The sequence below is a fragment of the Myxocyprinus asiaticus genome, chromosome 26, assembly GCF_019703515.2.
Source record: "Myxocyprinus asiaticus isolate MX2 ecotype Aquarium Trade chromosome 26, UBuf_Myxa_2, whole genome shotgun sequence".
In the NCBI taxonomy this organism is placed as follows: domain Eukaryota; kingdom Metazoa; phylum Chordata; class Actinopteri; order Cypriniformes; family Catostomidae; genus Myxocyprinus; species Myxocyprinus asiaticus.
In genome coordinates, this window is record NC_059369.1 from 16,904,701 (window position 1) to 16,922,725 (window position 18,025).

At 37.1% G+C, this 18,025-nt stretch overlaps 2 protein-coding genes and 1 long non-coding RNA gene across 8 annotated transcripts in view; 2 read left to right on the forward strand and 1 right to left on the reverse strand.

Annotated features, from left to right (window-relative positions):
* LOC127417285 (thromboxane-A synthase-like) overlaps positions 1-1,764 on the forward strand; it is a 116,719-nt gene extending 114,955 nt beyond the window's left edge. For all 5 annotated transcript variants that reach the window (XM_051657192.1, XM_051657194.1, XM_051657195.1 and 2 more), the window contains one exon: positions 355-1,764. In XM_051657192.1, the coding sequence (XP_051513152.1) occupies positions 355-450 (96 nt within the window). In that variant the 3' untranslated portion in view covers positions 451-1,764. The remainder of the gene's footprint in view (positions 1-354) is intronic.
* LOC127417294 (uncharacterized) overlaps positions 1-16,050 on the forward strand; it is a 511,839-nt gene extending 495,789 nt beyond the window's left edge. The window contains exon 3 of the long non-coding RNA XR_007893247.1: positions 15,774-16,050. This is a non-coding gene — a long non-coding RNA (uncharacterized LOC127417294). The remainder of the gene's footprint in view (positions 1-15,773) is intronic.
* On the reverse strand, positions 1,654-13,942 carry LOC127417284 (protein mono-ADP-ribosyltransferase PARP12-like). Of its 2 annotated transcripts, none has more exons than XM_051657191.1 (12): positions 13,548-13,942; positions 12,282-12,417; positions 9,403-9,676; positions 8,628-8,738; positions 6,959-7,091; positions 6,683-6,866; positions 6,416-6,536; positions 5,253-5,349; positions 5,074-5,158; positions 4,661-4,791; positions 3,246-3,397; positions 1,654-3,129 (listed from the first exon to the last, which is right to left on the reverse strand). In XM_051657191.1, exons 1-12 carry the CDS (start codon positions 13,859-13,861, stop codon positions 2,876-2,878), a joined length of 1,992 nt encoding a protein of 663 aa, XP_051513151.1. In that variant the 5' UTR covers positions 13,862-13,942; the 3' UTR covers positions 1,654-2,875. The 2 variants fall into 2 exon arrangements, with proteins under 2 accessions (XP_051513151.1, XP_051513150.1); XM_051657190.1 differs by having other exon boundaries at positions 8,628-8,741.
* Positions 16,051-18,025: the final 1,975 nt, after the last annotated feature.

Consider the following 18,025-nt stretch of genomic DNA (forward strand, 5'->3'; position numbering starts at 1 on the left):
GAAAAAATAGTGAAATGTGGCGCAACGTTCAAATACGTCCAGCTCGTATTTACATAGAAAAAAAAAATACTAAAATATTATTTACAAATGTATTTATTTATTATAAACACGACCTGAAACCGAAACTGTGCATGAAAAAACTACCCAAACCAGGCCCTAAAGCCAACGATTTGTCAGGTCCCGTCAGACTCGGGTCGGTCGCAGATCTCTACAACTTTATTTTTGGCTTGTACAGTTGAGGAACATATATGAAGATACTGTTTCTCACAAATCTGAAGCCAGGTAAATGGGAGATTTTCTGAGGACATGATACAGGTTTATAGTCTATATGTTCTTCTATTTTATGTCACACAGGTTCCTCTGGAGTTAAAGTCAAGTACTACACTTGGACCCAAGAATGGAATTCTTGTCAAAATCACCAAAAGAGAGAATTTTGAGGATGAGTCCTGATAAGAGTTTCCATTCCAAGATTTTACAATCTGATTCTTTTCTAATCATATCACTTAAAATGAACCAATATCTAAACTCTTATTCTGGAATCAATTTCATGTGTCAGTACTAGTCCAGGCATCTTTAAGAGACAGTCCTTTATATACACACATTGACCAACAGCTTGTTCTGCTTGTATGATCAGTTCAGTGTTGTAAGAGGAAGATGGACTTATTTTGTTATTGAAGCTAATGATCATTTCCCTTAATTATAATGTAAATATGATTAACTAGATCTAATTTCATCAAAACTGCTTTTTTGGGGGCCTGGGTAGCTCAGCGAGTATTGACGCTGACTACCACCCCTGGAGTTCGAATCCATGGTGTACTAAGTGAGTCCAGCCAGGTCTCCTAAGCAACCAAATTGGCCTGGTTGCTAGGGAGGGTAGAGTCACATGGGTTAACCTCCTCGTGGTCACGATTAGGGGTTCTCGCTCTCAATGGGGCGCGTGGTAAATTGTGTGTGGATCGCGGAGAGTAGCATGAGCCTCCACATGCTGTGAGTCTCCGCGGTGTCATGCACAACAAGCCACGTGATAAAATGTGCGGATTGACTGTCTCAGAAGTGGAGGCAACTGAGACTTGTCCTCTGCCACCCAGATTGAGGTGAGTAACTGTGCCACCATGAGGACCTACTAAGTAGTGGGAATTGGGCATTACAAAATTGGGGAGAAAAAGGGGATTAAAAAAAAAAAAAAAAACTGCTTTTTTGTCAGTGCACTGTGTAATACGAATAAAAAAACAAGTTCTTTAAATTTAGAGGTAAATGTAACTATAAAAGAAACAAAGCTGCCTAAATTAAAAAGAGAGGCATTTATTGCCATATTTCCACTCTAGAAATGATTTGAGTGATTTTGCATCTTATATTATTATATCCTTTAATTTATTTTACATTAAGCTGCAATGCAGCACCATAATATGATTGTTGAGGTTCAAGTTGTACTAAGTGCTGCATTAAGAAAATGTGAATGTGATTTTTTATTTTACCCAACTTATGAACATTAGAAAGATAACATTTCATTTACTCAAATGATAAAAAAGTGAATTCAAATGACTAAATTAAAATTTTCCTTTGTGAGCATATTTCAGCTTGCTCACAAGGGTTCTAAATACAATTATTTAATCAAACTACACAATGATCACTCTAAAACTTTATAGATATTAGTTTAATTTTTTTTTTTTTTTAAATGCATGAAGCTGTTCATGCATTTAAGCTGTTTTGAAACGATGTGTGTTGTGAAAAGTGCTATACAAATAAAAATGACGACTTGATAAATGGGTTTATTTTTTTTATTCATTTTTAAAATCAATGTTGCATTATTTTGATAACAAACACTCAAATGCAGGAACATTAACGAATAGTTATGATTTCTTGAGTTTTAAACCACTAAGCTTTTTGAGGTTTGCTTAACAGAAGCACACCTCACAAAACAAGTCAAATGACCATCCACAGTTTGCTTATCAGTCAGACAGCAACTTCCTGTCTAACCAGGTGGTTCTTGACCAATATAAGATGAAAAGTGGTCCGAGTCTTTAAGCCTCGTTCAGCTTTACATGCTGTCTTGTTATTTATAGACTGTCACAATCACACCCTTCATTTCTCAAGCTTACCATCAGATCACAGTGGCAAAGGTCTCCATAGTCAATGACACGCATGCTTCTTGTGTCTCCTAATAATTTACCGATACCTAGTAAATGTCCTACTTGCCCTTGCCTGTCTTGTACAGTATGTTCACATCAATTATATAAACATCTAATAAATCATAAATCAATACAATGTCAACAGCCAAAACTAACATGAAAATGAAATGATTAAAATAGGCAAGATTAATGCTCAGGTGTGCCATATTTTGCCAGCTCTCAACTAAATCTTGTTTTGTTTGAATTGTGCACAAAAATCAGTGCTTTAAAATATAGCGCAATAAAAATTGTGACTATTGATTTATAATCACTGGCACTTGTGTAAAGTTAAATACGGTATCAGGTTGTACAAATGTACCTGGCTGTCTATTTTGTTTTCTTTGCAACAAGAACAGTTATTGCACCTAATGCATTAAGCAATCTGCATCAAATTCTGATATATTCTACTTAACAATTTGCCATTTTCACCACAGAGTCTGTCATAGAGGGTATACTAAAGTTAATTACATAAAAAAAATAAAATAAAAAAAAACCTGCTGTATTGTATTGATTGCCTTAAACAAATGCCTCAAGAGTTCAAGATTTTGGTTATTTTTCAGTAATGTAAGCCTAAGCATAAATCATTTGTGTAACAGAGTTTCAAATGTTAGATCATAAGATAAAATAAGTGCTAAAATTTCAAGTGAGTGTTGCTTACAGTATCATCATGTTTTATATTCAAACATGTTTTGAAACCGTACTACAAATTAGGAGTATTCAATGATGTACTCAGGATAGATCTGGTACTTCTCAAAAACTACAAAAATAGCTGGATTGGTTTCATTGTCAACACAGCTGTCGTAAAGGTTCAGACTGCTTTTCTTCTGTGGAGGTCGGACTAAACTACTGTTACCCTTTGTGAACTCTCCGACTAGCACCAGTGCCACAAACATCTTTTTGGTCTTGGTTCTGGATTTTGCATATCTGTCAGAGTATGAAGCATCTCTGGCAAAATAGCTGCCTGTTAAAAATAAATATGAGAAATGTTTGAGAAAAGATTTCACAGCTAATACAGCACTATGAAGCATGGAACAAAAGCTGCTTCATGCTGCAAGTATGAGATGAATGTCGAAGTACCTTTCCCATAAAGTGTCCCGTGACTGCCACAGATCCTCCAGTCAAAGTTCTGCTCACAGATGGCTTCTATCAGAGACTCATCCGTACCATGGAAAAGGTAACGCTGGTCTACTACCTTCCCTCCATTCTTCTCAATCATTTGTTCTTTTTGCCTAGAAAAAAACCCAAACATTTTATGTATATGTTAATAAATTTGATTGATAAATGGAGCTTATATCATTTCCATATTCAGATTATTATGTCCAGTACATACATATACATAGAGTGGCCTCAAAAAGTATTTGGACACTTAAACCACACTTAAAAACATGTGAAGTCTTCGCATTATATAACAAAATATCAAGCCAAGTGGCATTTATTTTAAAGAAATATAGCACAAATGATTTTTATGCAGAAAGTTCACAAAAAGAACAACAGATATACTGTTCAAAATTAAGGCAAAAATTATTATGTGGCACTTTCTGGTAGTTAGTGGAACATGTCCATAGATAAAGGAATGTTCCGGGTTCAATACAAGTTAAGCTCAATCGACAGCATTTGTGGCATAATGTTGATTACCACAAAAATTTATTTCGACTCGTCCAACCTTTTCTTTAAAAAAAGTAAATATCGAGGTTACAGTGAGGCACATACAATGGAAGTGAATGGGGCCAATATTTGGAGGGTTTAAAGACAGAAATGTGAAGCTTAGAATTTTTTAAAAGCACTTACATTAATTCTTCTATTAAAACTCATGTATTAATTGAGCTGTAAAGTTGTTTAAATCGTAATATTTACAGTCATTACACTATAATATTATATTATCACTATAATGTGGTTCGTTCTCGGTGGGGCGCGTGGTGAGTTGAGCGTGGTGAGTTGAGCGTGGATGCCGCGGTGGATGGCGTGAAGCCTCCACACGCGCTATGTCTCCGTGGCAACGCGCTCAACAAGCCACGTGATAAGATGCACTGGTTGACGGTCTCAGACGCAGAGGCAGCTGGGATTCGCCCTCCGCCACCCGGATTAAGGTGAATCACTACGCGATCACGATGACTTAAAAGCACATTGGGAAATGGGCATTCCAAATTGGGTGAAAAAGGGGAAAAATCCCCCCAAAAAATAAAGAAAATTTGATATATTGCTGTTATTTGTAATGAAATTCATATATCTTTAAGTGTCCAAATATTTGATAGGGCCACTGTACAGTACATAAATAAAGTATGCAAATGAAGTTCATTCCAGAAATTCATGTTATATTTTATTTTTTTCAACTTCACCTAAGCACATTTTTTTTTTCCTCAATTCTTAATATCACAACATGATAATTGGTCTGCGGTGACGGAAAACTTCAAGTCATCAACAGTATGGTGCTGTGTAAATGACTCAACTTTCTGTACCGAGCAGTGTACACATGTTTACATGAAGAAACCTACCATTGAAAGACTCTCCAAAGAGACTGGTTCTGCACTCTCTCAATCCTGTGAATGATGCTACTGGGCATCGTCCTACTAAACATTGAGCACATCATTTTGTATTCCTTGGAAGAGTTTTGCAGAGGAACAATCTATGGAAATTAAAATGATTCAGAAATTCAGTATTATTAGATGGCTGTTGATAAACAATAACAGCTACTTTCAACAAACAGCTTCCATTTGATTCACAAGTGAAAACCAATTACAATTTAGCAACTTGGAATGGTCCTCATCTTTAACCACGGATAACAATTTTAAGAGAGGTGCAAAACTAAATACAGCACTAAACATTTAGAATTGATTCCCTAAATGTATAATGACAGAAGACATATTGTACTTTGCCTTGATGTTCTCAGAGTGACTGGATGGTGTACCTTGTAGGTGAAGCTAGGGAGAGCTCCTTTGTCCCAGTAAGAAGGAACTTCCACAGAAGAGGCTGAGCTCTCTGGAGACTCACTTCTAATCAAAACAATGTATTCATACAATGAAAAGTACAATAAATAACAGTTTAATACTGTATGTGAGAATGTAATGGATGAATGGTATATCTTACCTCTTTATTTTGCTCTTGATTTCTTGGGCAGACACAAAACGTGGTCTCCTTCGAATCTCTCTAACAGTTTTGTACTTCTGATTTTGCTGATACATGTCTGAAAATGATTTGCCAAAAAATCATGTAAAGTTAACTGCCATATAAAAAGCAACCAAAATTGCATGATTAAAGTATTAGTTCACACAAAAAAAAAATGTTCACCCCCATGCCATTCCAAACTTTCTTTCTTCCATGAAACACAAAGCTTTAAAGGGTTATAACTACACCATAGTTAATGTTTGCTACATAAAATAAAAATGTTGTTGAAAAGACTGTTTAAAAGGGATAGTTCACCCAAAAATGAAAATTCTCTCATTATTTACTCACCCTCATGCCATCCCAGATGTGTAACACTTTCTTTCTTCTGCAGAATGCAAATTAAGATTTTCAGAAGAATATTTCAGCTCTGTAGGTCCATACAATGCAAGTGAATGGTGACCAGAACTTTGAAGCTCCAAAAACACATAAAAGCAGCATAAAAGTAATCCATAAGACTCCAGTGGTTTAATCTGGTTTTGGGTGAGAACAGACCAAAATGTAATTCCTTTTTCTCTGTAAATCTTGCCAGCAGTCTCCTTGGCAATCGTGATTTCAAGCTTGTTTACACTTCCTATAGCACCATCTAGCACTCTGCGTATGCCTAGAGAGCTAGGACGTGTAATCGAGCTTGCAATGGCAAGATGAAAAAAAAATAGTTATATTTTCTCAACCAAAAACAACTGGATTGCATCATAAGACACCGTTTAAACCACTGGAGTCTTTTATGCTGCCTTTATGTGATTTTTGGAGCTTCAAAGTTCTGGCCTCCATTTACTTGCATTATATGAACCTACAGAGCTAAAATATGAAATATATACAGAAGAAAGAAAAGGTGAGTAAATGATAAGAGAATTTCCATTTTTGGGTGAACTATACCTTTAAGGCAGAATGCTAAGGACTTAAAGCCTGAGTCACCATTCACAGTCAATGTTTGGGTAAAAATGCAATGAAAGTGAAAGCTGACTGAGACTAACATTTTTCTAAATATCTACTTTTGTTTTCCGCAGAATAAATTAAGTCATTTGTGTTCAGAACAACATGAGAGTGAGAAAATGATGACTGAATTTTCCTTTCCTTTTAGGTACCTTTAAATTTGAGAGTGTATTTATGGTTTTCTGAGTTAAATGTAATTTCCTTCTCACTGTCAGCCAGGTAATGCTTCTCAAGGTCTTCTGAAGTGACCGAGGCCACAAGTTTTGCATCCTCCTGTAAGATTCAAACAGTACCTGCTATGAATTTCAGTAATAAGATAACTGATTATTTCAATAATATATTAAACATGACGTTTAGAATAGCTTGATTTAGGCTGATATTAAAATAAGATATAATAATATGACAATTACACCACTGACCCCTTTGCCATACTCTGTCCAACCCCCACTGTCATTCTTCCAATACCACAGCCATTCAGTAGTCAGAATAAAGTGAGGGGGTTTAGTAACAGATGATGCTGTAGATAGGCGACGGATTTTCGATTGTTCACATGTCATTGTGATAAAATTCATTTCCAGATATTCTCTGTTGATCATAGTAATACTGTGGAGAATAGGTGAGAGATTTAAAGAAATCACCCAAATTGAATCTATCACATATGCATAATAGTATAACAAAACACTATAGAGTTAGACCTCAAATCATTAGATGGACTACAGAACGCCTTCTCAATCTCCTCTTCATTTGGCAGGTCAGTCCACGTATTTTCATACGAGTGTGAAATCTGCCATTTATACGGTAGATGGTGGTGAACACGGACACACTTGTCTAAAATCACAAACAATGACAGTTGTCATCATGAGAAGAAAGCACATTTTTAAAAATGTCTTTCTTAAAAGAATAGTTCACCCAAAAATGAAAATTCTGTCAGAATTTACTCACCATAATGTTTTTGCAAACCCTTATGACTTTCTGTCTTATGTGAAACACAATAGGAGAAATATTAATGAACATATATTAAATGAGAACTTGAGTAGTTTTCAGCTAAAAGTTCTCGTGTGAATACGCATGCCACTGTGAACGAGCTTCTCTCATAATGCTCATTAATGTGCAAGGAACGTCACATTTTTCACTGAAAAATGACCAAAATTTCAGGTTGTTTCTCAACAAAGCATTTCACATGCTTTCAGAAGACTTGGCATAGGACGCATGAGTCACATGGACTACTGGCAGGGGCGGACTCAGCACTAGGCAAAGGTGTGCATCTGCCTAGGGCCTCCTAAAAATACAAATTATATTTTTTATAATTATTAAATGCAAAATAACATAACTTGAAATATCGCTGTTTTAACCGATATGATTAATATTACTGTTATTTTCAGCAGGTCAGCCCATAAGGGGGGAAAAAGGGGACAGCTTTCAGGGGCCCAGCCACTGAGGGGGGCCCAAGAGAGATAGATCAACACCCCTGATAGTGCTACAACGTCAAGCGCATCTACACACTCCACCAAACGCCATCAGCATGTTTCTCTAGTGGGATGAGTTCCTCTAACCTATTCAGATTAGTGGTCTACCTATAAAGCACCACAATGTATATGTTAATAAAAACATGTATTTATCAAATCAAAGTATTAGGGTTTTAATTACAAATCAGGGAATAAGAAACTAGGCCTACATATTCTGTGTTGTGTTTGAGTTTTAGAAACTGCAATCATTTATCTTAACACGAATATTAATAGTTATATAACATGTTATGGATAGGGGTTTAATTAAAATGCGATTGATTATTTATTATGCTCTTCTGTAAAATTTGGCAGAAAATCCATTCTGATTGGCTGGCTGCCATAGGCTGCTCTTGTGAGACAGAGACAGACTCATCTGCTACAATGAGCACCTCTGAGAAAGAACTAGTCTAAAACTTTTTTATTAGATTTGCCAAAGCTTGCAAACTTTATGGCATTGAAAGAAATTAAATATTGTTGTTGAAGCAAATTGTGTGATTAAGTGGTTATTTGAATGAGTTACCACTTTTTTTCATGGCATACCACAGTAAATAATAAAATAACAACAATGAAGAGGGCCCCATTCCTGTACTTTGCCTAGCACCCCTAACTAATGTTATTATACTTTTGGGTTCTTTTTTAATTTTAAAGTGAGGCACTATTCACTGCCATTGTACTAACAAGATGGACCGAGATTCACTAAAGCATCTCGTTTTGCATTCCGCGTAAGAAAGTCAATAAGGGTTTGAAACGACATGAGGGTGAGTAAATTATGACAGAATGTTCCTTTTTGGGTCAGCTATTCCTTTAACCAGAAAGTGTACAGTTAGAGTTATGAAATGCACCTGTATAATGACATTACCTTTGAAACTACATCCAGTGCGCAAGAAAAAGAGACAGATCTCACTGTGATCAGCCTCACTGACAGAACTGCTGGATTTTTGTCTAGTGCGCTCTCTCACTGCTGGTAGAGCTGCTGGAGTTGTAGTCAGAATGGACAGAGACATTGAGGAGAACAGGAGAAAAACAAACAGTATAATATTCTAGAACGGTGATTATCATCAGCTTTTGCAGGACCCAGATTTTTACATTAGACATCAAGTGAAAGTACCAAAACTGCTTTAGATACAAAAATAACCAGTATATGTATCACTCTTACCCTAGGCACAACAATATGCAATATTATTAAGATGACATAGGCTGATTAAGAAAACTGACAATTTTGTATAAACAGCAGAATTACTGTATGATTTACCAGTTCAAATATTTAATTAGGTTAAGAAAAATAATAATTATTGGACATGCAGCTTTTGACGTCAACAGTAAAAGATATAGAAAGCATTTTCTCTTCTCTTTTAAAAATTTATAGCTTGATTTAGTTGATTTAGTTTGCTATCATAATGGATTACAACATATTAGAATTACATTCCATATACAGTAGTTACATTCTATTATTTTATTATTATTTGGATTTTTCCGTGACCACATAGAATGGACCTACTCGACACACCAGTTCCCATTGTACACGAGAACTACTCTTCTAGAGATCGCCTGTTTTGTTCAACGAGGAATAAACATCTGTGCTAACTTTAAACAGCAGAACAAAGACAGTTAGCTCTTGTGCTAGTTTTATTCACCTGTTTGTGCTCTCTTCTTGACAGGTTTTACATGGGAAGTGATCAGAAACTTGTTCTTGTAAATCTTGTGGAGTTTGTGCATGTTTTCTGGACTGATCCCTCTGCCGTTGAGGATTTTCTGAGCCTGTGCATCAAATCTGTGGGCTCTTTTGCATGCAGCTCCAAATTTACAGTCATCCTGCAGGAAGTGCTGGCACAGGTGCAGGTTGGTGCAAGATGTTTTATACTTACAACTGCCATGCTCTCCATTTCCCTTGTTGTAATGGGAGCAAACCTGCAAACATTATAGAGAGACGAGAGGCATATATTGTATCAAATAGCACATACATTTTCTGCTTATATGTATTTAAAAAAATATATAATTTATTACAAATTGACTGGTTGAAGTTTTATGAATTTTTGAGTCACTGGTGCCAGAACCAGTTTTTAAGTGGGGGGCCACGTATGGGAGTTTTATTGCCAAGTATGCTTACACATACAAGGAATTTGTCTTGGTGACAGAAGCTTCCAGTGTACAACAATACAACATGAAGACAGAGATAATAATAAAAAAATAGAATAAAAATAATAAGTGAATAGAAAATATAAGTATATATAGAAATGCACAATAAGACAACTACAAATATATTATATATGTATGTACAAATATAAATCTGTTATATACAGATGCAAGGGAATGTATGGCAGAAGAGGTATGGTATGTTGGATAAATATAAATAGACTAAGCGGTGTATTGCACATAATTATTGCTCAATGGGGCAGTTTTAACTGTTCACGAGATGGATAGCCTGAGGGAAAAAACTGTTCCTGTGCCTGTCGGATCTGGTGCTCAGTGCTCTATAGCGTCGGCCAGAAGGCAACTGTTCAAAAAAGTAATGGGCTGGGTGAGTGGGATCCAGAGTGATTTTTACAGCCCTTTTTTTACTCTGGAAGTGTACAGTACTTGTAGGAAGGTCAGGGGGCAACCAATAAACCTCTCAGCAGTCCGAACTGTCCATTGTAGTCTTCTGATGTCTGATTTAGTAGCTGAACCAAACCAGACAGTTATAGAAGTACAGAGGACAGACTCAATGACTGATGAGTAGAACTGTATCAGTGATACATAGTAGAACTGTATCACCTCTGCTGGGCCTTTTTCACAGTGGAGTCAATGTGTGTCTCCCACTTCAGGTCCTGTGAGATGGTAGTGCCCAGGAACCTGAATGACTCCACTGCTGCCACAGTGCAGTTCATAATGGTGAGGGGGGGTCAATGTTGGGGTGTTCCTCCTAAAGTCCACAATCATCTCCACCGTTTTGAGCGTGTTCAGCTCAAGGTTATTTTGACTGCACCAGACAGCCAGCTGTTCAACCTCCCTTCTGTATGTAGACTCATCGTCATCTTGGATGAGGCCGATGACAGTGGTGTTATCTTCAAACTTCAGGAGCTTGACAAAGGGGTCCTTGGCGATGCAGTCGTTGGTGTAGAGGGAGAAGAGTAGTGGGGAGAGCACACATCCCTGGGGGGCACCAGTGCTGATTGTACAGGTGCTGGAAGTGAATTTCCCCTGTCTCACAAACTGCTGCCTGTCCGTCAGAAAGCTGGTGATCCACTGACAGATAGACGTGGGAACAGAGAGTTGGTGTAATTTAGTCTGGAGAACCATAGCATTTTTTTTTTTATCGGTATAAAAAACTCACTATGGGGCATCATTCAGAGTAGGTATATTTAAAATGCAAGTGCACAAATGCTCGTGACATATTTGTTAACGTCATACACTGCCAGTGTATGCTAAGTTAAATGTTTAGTTCCCTTTCAGGAAGGTCAGAATGCTGATACTAGGGGACTGCTCTCGGGAGGCTGTACCCTGAAATCCTATACCATCATGGCAATTTGATTGGCTGGTGACGCAGCATCACATCCCCAGATATCCTCTTGCAGGGCTGCATGTATATCTCTTGTGTCTCTGGAACACTACAAACGCTTTAGCTGTTCTAATCTGCACCTGGTCAGGGAGAAGATCTCTTCTCCCTGCATGCTACAGCAGAAGCAGCATACCCTTGTAAACACTTTCACGGCCTGATCAGACATCTGCATTTTTTCCTTACTTAACAAGAATACACTTTTAATGCAAGTCGCCAGAAGCAATTTTTAACCCACATATGAATTTTAGGGTTTAATACAGACTGCCAACTCATAACTCAGGTAAAATACAATTTCTTTTGCCGTGGCGCTGTATTCAGTAGCGGTGGAGTGAAACTATATAATGTATGAAAACAATTATGCCTAATATTGTTCTAAGACTTAATAAATAAATAAATAAATGTATGGTCACCGTATATCTGACCCACACAAAGTCTGAACTTCTGTGATCACTTTCCTCGTTTTGCAGTATAGGATATGTCCATGCAGGAGATATGTTACTACTGTATTTATTTTACATATAGTAAGTTTTATGGTATCACTTTACAATAAGGATCCATTTGTTAACATTAGCTAACAACTTTAGTTAGCATGAACTAAAGATGAACAATATTTTTTACAGCATTTTTTAATCTTGGTTAATGTTAATTTCAACAAATACTAATACATTTTTTAAATCAAAAGTTGTATTTGTTAACATTAGTTAATGCACCATGAACTAACATGAAATAACAATGAACAACTGTGTTTTTAATAACTAAAACTAACAAAGATCAATAGCCTAAATGCTGTTAAAAATATATTTTTCATTGTTTGTTCATGGCACCTAATGCATTAACTAATGTTGACGAAAGGAACCTTTTCGTGAAGTGTTCCCAGTTTTCCTTACGTCAATTTTGTATGTCGACCAGAGCCTGACATGCACTGGACCAGCAATGAGATAATGTGTACACATATTTGATTTAATAGATACTGACCTCTGGAAGTAAAAAGGGATCATTCTGAAGAAGAAGTCGAAACAACTGTCCACCTGTAAGTCCTTGAAGATCTCGCTTCCTCAGAAGATCAGAATTATGTGCTGAGGCCAAGTCATGGGAATTTTTGCACTTTGTTCTGAGATTGTCATAAACATAGAAATATATTGAAAGAGCAAATTAATATTTTGCAATATATTGCAAGAACTTATGAAGTCAAGTTTGTTGTTTACTGTCATGTGAACAGAAAAACACAGTATTACACTTTCCAATAATACTATATCCTCTCGACACCTAGCAAGAGTTACAGGAACTTCAACGTTTTGGCCACCATTCACTTGCATTGTGAGGAACAACAGAGCTGAGATATTCTTTTAAAAATCTTCGCTTGTGTTTAGCAGAAGAAAGAAAGTCATACACATCTGAGATGGCATGAGGGTGAGTAAATGAGGAGAGAATTTATTTTTGGGTGAACTATCCCTTTCAGGAATGAAGCTACTCTGCAGTGTGATTCATGTTTGTAAGAAATCCTATATTCATATATTTTGTACAAATAATATCTTAAGTAATGGTATAATTTGAAAAAATTGATTACCATGGTGAATTTTAGAAAGGGCAGAGATTATTTAGCAGAGAAGGGCCACTTCTATTAAAATGAATGGGAGAAATTGGAACGCTCAACCAATCAGCTCTGAGCGCCCAACGGTCAGCGGATGTAGAAAGGAAATCCCGCCCTACAGTTAAAAGAGCCAATCGCCTTTTAGATACATCGCCTGCCAATCAACTTTGGAACGCGCATGCGCATTAGCTAAAAAGCTAGGAAAATTTCGGGTTTTTTGTTGTTGTTTTTTTTTTGTGTGTAAAATGAGGTAAAGAAACACAATTTATGATACCAGTATTGTCAGATTTTATTGCTGATTTGAAATATGTTCTTTGATCGTAATCTTGACCAACCGTTTTGAGATTTTGGTCTTTCACCATTCAAGTAGATAGGAGCTGTACTTTCATGACTGGAAACAGCCTCCCGAGAGTGTTCCAAACATGGACGACAGTGGACTGACTTGCTAGAAAGACTCTGGTCAGGGGTAAACAATGCATGTCTAAACAATTTTCTCTGCTCATTTGTTTCAGTTGTCACGGCTCTTTCAATACATGTGACGTATTCGCAAAAACTTTGTCGAAAGGACATTGTCTCTAATTAAATATGAATTAATGTCCCGTTTCAACGTATTCACTTTAAGAACAGGCCTAGGGTGAGACTTCACTTACCCAAATCTGCAGTTTCCACACACAAAGTATCTGCACAGGTGCAGATCTTCACAGCTGACACATTTGTCATTTTTGCACACTCGCAGGGAGGTTTTGGCAATGATCAGACTGTCAGCAGGCAGTAAGGACTTGGTGTCGTTCGAGTCTTCATCCTCTTTTACAACAAACCTCTCCTGATCATCGAGCACCAGAGACAACACCTGATCCGCCACCGTAAAACTCTGCCGTAAATTACTCTCCACTTTACCAAAATCCGAACAGCCCTCGTTTTTACAGAGAAAGTGATATATGCTGTTAGACACGATAGATGCCATGTTCGAAGATGATCAATTTCCTGCGTCTAGCTAATGGTTTGAGGCATTTAAACAGAAACGAAACCGAAACTGGTGCTGCTCTCGAGCGTTACCTGGCGTTTGCGGTTTGCTACAGACGCTCTCTCACTACATAACTCACCATCGTAACCATCATTACTGTTACATCTTTAAAAAATATGGGATCTCCCTCCAAGTCTGACAGAATCCATTTTACAATCTTTTTGAAGAGTTACCACATTTATAGTAACCAACTGGTAGGCCTACCTGTAAAGGCTGTATAAAAGGTCTTTAAATGGTAAAAGAATGATCTGCCAAGATCTTGAATGTCTGTGAACAACTGATATTAAAGGTGCACTCAGTATTTTTTTTTCCCTCTTTTAAAAAGTTCTTCTAAAGAAATGAATTGTAATTTTGAAAAACAAATGTATAAAATCGTGATAACTTCATAAAAGCTCTTTTATTCTACATGCAGAGGGTCCCCTCATGGGGGCAGCCATGTTAGCATCACATGACCAGCTGAATACTACTTACTTATTCTCAGTAACTGCCCAGTTTTTGGAGACTTTCACTCATGGATTAAATTAATCCTGAATTTCTGTGCATAGTGAATTTCTGCAATGGGACTGGTAACTGAAAACGACTGAGTTATAATGATGCTGCATCCAGGCCACTAGGTGTCAGTGTAAGCCATACTTCGACATCAAAAAATTACAGAGTGCACCTTTAAAGACAGAATTGCAATTCAAATACATTTTTCACTGAATTATACAGTATATTGGTACATCTGATACAATCTAAAGACCTGCCTTCAATTATATATTCTAAAGATGAAATTTACAACAGTCCTCCTTTTGTGAAGCATTATAATTTGAGAGTGATTAAGTTCTATGGTTAGAGCAATATATTATTTTAACATTATATCATATAAAGAGTATGTTCAGGACACTGCTGAAACTGCTTGACATTTCATATGAACTCATTAAATATCTAATAGGTGAGTTAAAGGCTTAGTTTTAGTTCCGACAGCATTATTAAGGTAAATGATAAAACATCTTTTGGCAGTTTTTTCAGTCATTTCAATGAACCCTGTAGGTTAGCAGTAAATTAAAGGGATAGTTCACACCAAAGTGGAAATTTTTGTCATTATTTACTCCACCTCATGTTGTTCATGTTGTGGAACACAAAAGGAGATGTTACAGTGCATCCAGAAAGTATTCACAGCGCTTCACTTTTTCCACATTTTGTTATGTTACAGCCTTATTCCAAAATGGATTAATTTCATTATTTTCCTCAAAATTCTACAAACAATACCCCATAATGACAACGTGAAAGAAGTTTGTCTGAAATCTTTGCAAATTTATAAAAAAAATAAAATAAAAATAAAAATCATCACATGTACATAAGTATTCACAGCCTTTGTTCAATACTTTGTTGAAGCACCTTTGGCACCAATTACAGCCTCAAGTCTTTTTGAGTATGATGCTACAAGCTTGGCACACCTATTTTTGGGCAGTTTCTCCCATTCTTCTTTGCAGGACCTCTCAAGCTCCATCAGGTTTGATGGGGAGCGTCAGTACACAGCCATTTTCAGATCTCTCCATAGATGTTCAATCGGGTTCAAGTCTGGGCTCTGGCTGGGCCACTCAAGGACATTCACAGAGTTGTCCCGTAGCCACTCCTTTGTTATCTTGGTTGTGTGCTTAGCGTCGTTATCCTGTTGGAAGATGAACCTTCGCCCCAGTCTGAAGTCCAGAGCTCTCTGGAGCAGTTTTTCATCAAGGATGTCTCTGTACATTGCTGCATTCATCTTTCCCTCGATCCTGACTAGTCTCCCAGTTCCTGCCACTGAAAAACATCCCCACAGCATGATGCTGCCACCACCATGCTTCACTGTAGGGATGGTATTGGCCAGGTGATGAGCGGTGCCTGGTTTCCTCCAGACATGACGCTTGCCATTCAAGCCAAAGAGTTCAATCTTTGTTTCTCATGGTCTGAGAGTCCTTCAGGTGCCTTTTGGCAAACTCCAGGCGGGCTGTAATGTGCCTTTTACTGAGGAGTGGCTTCCGTCTGGCCACTCTACCATACAGGCCTGATTGGTGGAGTGCTGCAGAGATGGTTGTTCTTCTGGAAGGTTCTCCTCTCTCCACAGAGAAACGCTGGAGCTCTGTCAGAGTGACCATCGGGTTCTTGGTCACCTCCCTGACTAAGGCCCTTCTCCCCGATCGCTTATTTTGGCCAGGCGGCCAGCTCTAGGAAGAGTCCTGGTGATTCCAAACTTCTTCCATTTACAGATGATGGAGGCCACTATGCTCATTGGGACCTTCAATGCTGCAGACATTTTTCGGTACCCTTCCCCAGATCTGTGCCTCGATACAATCCTGTCTCGGAGGTCTACAGACAATTCCTTGGACTTCATGGCTTGGTTTGTGCTCTGACATGCACTGTTAACTGTGGGACCTTATATAGACAGGTGTGTGCCTTTCCAAATCATGTCCAATCAACTGAATTTACTACAGGTGGACTCCAATCAAGTTGTAGAAACATCTCAAGGATGATCAGTGGAAACAGGATGCACCTGAGCTCAATTTTGAGTGTCATGGCAAAGGCTGTGAATACTTATGTACATGTGATTTTGTTTTGTTTTTTATTTTTAATACATTTGCAAATATTTCAAACAAACTTCTTTCATGTTGTCATTATGAGGTATTGTTTGTAGAATTTTGTGGTAAATAATTAATTTAATCCATTTTGGAATAAGGCTGTAACATAACAAAATATGGAAAAAGTGAAGCGCTGTGAATACTTTCTGGATGCACTGTATATCTTTAAAACAAAACAATAAACCCCTTAAGTTTACCAGTCAATGTCACAATACAAGGCACAAGTCAGATAACAAAGGTTGTTTGCAATAACATTGTTGCCTGACTTTGTTTTTCAAAATGCTCCGCTGTTCCTTGCACCTGAGCTCTTTACCAGTGGTAATTGGTTAATTAAGACAAGACCCAAACACTGTCACAGTTATTTATATTATAATTTTTTATAATGATAATATTATTATTCATAATAATATAATGATTTATATTTTACATGTTTTTTTAATTAAAATAATCATAATAATTATTACTTTAATTATAATATTGTTGTTAATATAAATGATGATGGTTCTGCTGTTTATTATTATTTGTAACTACAAAGCTAAAAACAAGGGGAAAAAACATCATATAGTAGGGTACAACAGGGTTAAAGCCTCCCACTGGGGTAAAAGGCACATTTGATTTGATTTTCTCCCAAAACACTAAAAAGCAACAGAAACTACCATGTAACTTTCCTAAACACCTGTTTGTCACTATGCAGGATAGTATCTGGGGTAAAAAGCCCCCCTGTTGCAGGGGCTAAAGGCCCCTGTTAAACACATTGCTTTTCTTGAGTGGGGGTAATAGATTTGATATGAAAACTGTTAAAAGTGCACTCACATTGACCGATCCAATCACAATGGAGATTCATTTGTTTATAGAAAAATGCCACAATCTTTTCAAGTGGTTATTTTGAATAAGCATTATTTAAATGTTTTACTCAAAAAAGCTTCTTGCTGTCTCAAAAGTATTTGCATTAGTTGACAAATGTTGCACTATAACTTTTGCCCCTATACAGTTGAAGTCAGACGTTTACATACACTTAAGTTGAAGTCATTAAAACTCATTTTTTAACCACTCCACAGATTTCATATTAGAAAACTATAATTTTGTCGTTTAGGACATCTACTTTGTGCATGACACAAGTAATTTTTCCAACAATTGTTTACAGACAGATTTTCACTTTTAATTGACTAAATCACAATTTCAGTGGGTCAGAAGTTTACATACACTAAGTTAACTGTGCCTTTAAGCAGCTTGGAAAATTCCAGAAATTGATGTCAAGGCTTTAGACAATTATCCAATTAGCTTCTGATAGGAGGTGTACTGAATTCGAGGTGTACCTGTGCATGTATTTTAAGGCCTACCTTTAAACTCAGTGCCTCTTTGCTTGACATAATGGGAAAAATCAGAAGAAATCAGCCAAGACCTCAGAAAAAAAATTGTGGACCTCCACAAGTCTGTTTCATCCTTGGGAGCAATTTCCAAACGCCTGAAGGTACCACGTTCATCTGTACAAACAATAGTATGC